The sequence below is a fragment of the Emiliania huxleyi genome (assembly GCF_000372725.1).
Source record: "Emiliania huxleyi CCMP1516 unplaced genomic scaffold EMIHUscaffold_97, whole genome shotgun sequence".
NCBI classification, from domain to species: Eukaryota; Haptophyta; order Isochrysidales; family Noelaerhabdaceae; genus Emiliania; species Emiliania huxleyi.
The window spans coordinates 460,696-461,873 of NW_005194814.1; the positions used below are offsets into that span (position 1 = coordinate 460,696).

Here is a 1,178-nt window from a genome sequence, read left to right on the forward strand (position 1 = left end):
CTACAGCAGTCACATGCGTCGCAGTCAAGGTGTGGCTGGTGAGAGGGATCCTCCTTGGAGCCGTAGCGGTGACGTTGAGAATCGAGTCGGATGTCTGACGGAGGCAGCGGGGGAGGGAGAGGAGGGGGTGAGGAGGGGTGAGAAGGGGTGAGGAGGGGTGAGGAGGGAGGAGGAGGGAGGAGGAGTGAGGAGGAGGGGGGAGGAGGAGGAGGAGGCGGGAGGTGGTAGGGTGTGGGTGGTGAGAACGGCGGAGGGGTCTGGGTTGCTGCGGCTTAGGGTGTGGGCTTGACGGCTCGCGCGCACAGTGGAACTCGTCGAGAGCGCCCCCGGCGTAGAGCTTGTCGACGAACTTTGAGACGGTGGCGCGGTCGTACTTTGCGACGTAGTGCGAGACGTACGCGCAAACCTGTGCGGCGGCGGGGGCGGGGGTGTCGGCTCGGCTGGTCTGCCGGCGTGCAGGAGGAGGTCCTGGCGTTGAGTGCGTCATGCTGCCCCTCCACCTCCCTCCTTCCCCTGACTTACGCGCGTCTCCCGCTCTCTCCCCACACACACCTTGATTGCGCCGTCGGCGTGCGTGCGGATCACCTCCGCGCCTCCGAAGAGCGTCGAGCCAGAGTTGGTGAAGTCGTCGGCCAGGAGGACAAAGGTGCCTGCGGGGGGCAGGTGCGAGGCCAGCTCTCACCGCAAGCTTCCCAACCCCGCCGGCAGGGAGGGCGGAGGCGCCGGGAGGGAAGTTTGACGTCTTCGGGTGCTCGGCGCCCGCCGCGTCGACAAAGGAGAAGCTCTTCGCCTACCCGCCCGAGGTGCCGCCGAGGTGCCGCCGAGGTGCCGCCGAGGTGCCGCCGAGGTGCCGCCGAGGTGCAGCCGAGGTGCAGCCGAGGTGCCGCCGAGGTGCCGCCGAGGTGCCGCCGAGGTGCAGCCGAAGTGCAGATGAGGTGCAGCCGAGGTTCAGCCGAGGTGCCGCCGAGGTGCCGCCGAGGTGCCGCCGAGGTGCAGCCGAAGTGCAGATGAGGTGCAGCCGAGGTTCAGCCGAGGTGCCGCCGAGGTGCCGCCGAGGTGCCGCCGAGGTGCAGCCGAAGTGCAGATGAGGTGCAGCCGAGGTTCAGCCGAGGTGCCGCCGAGGTGCCGCCGAGGTGCCGCCGAGGTGCCGCCGAAGTGCAGATGAGGTGCAGCCGAGG

The 1,178-nt window shown here is 69.4% G+C and overlaps 1 protein-coding gene across 1 annotated transcript in view; it reads right to left on the reverse strand.

Annotated features, from left to right (window-relative positions):
* Nucleotides 1-1,178, reverse strand: part of EMIHUDRAFT_221590 (hypothetical protein) — a gene marked incomplete at both ends in the record, with an annotated part of 3,827 nt that overhangs the window by 160 nt on the left and 2,489 nt on the right. The window contains 2 exons of the mRNA XM_005756502.1: nt 312-406; nt 553-650. Of these exons, the coding sequence (XP_005756559.1) occupies nt 312-406; nt 553-650 (193 nt within the window). The remainder of the gene's footprint in view (nt 1-311; nt 407-552; nt 651-1,178) is intronic.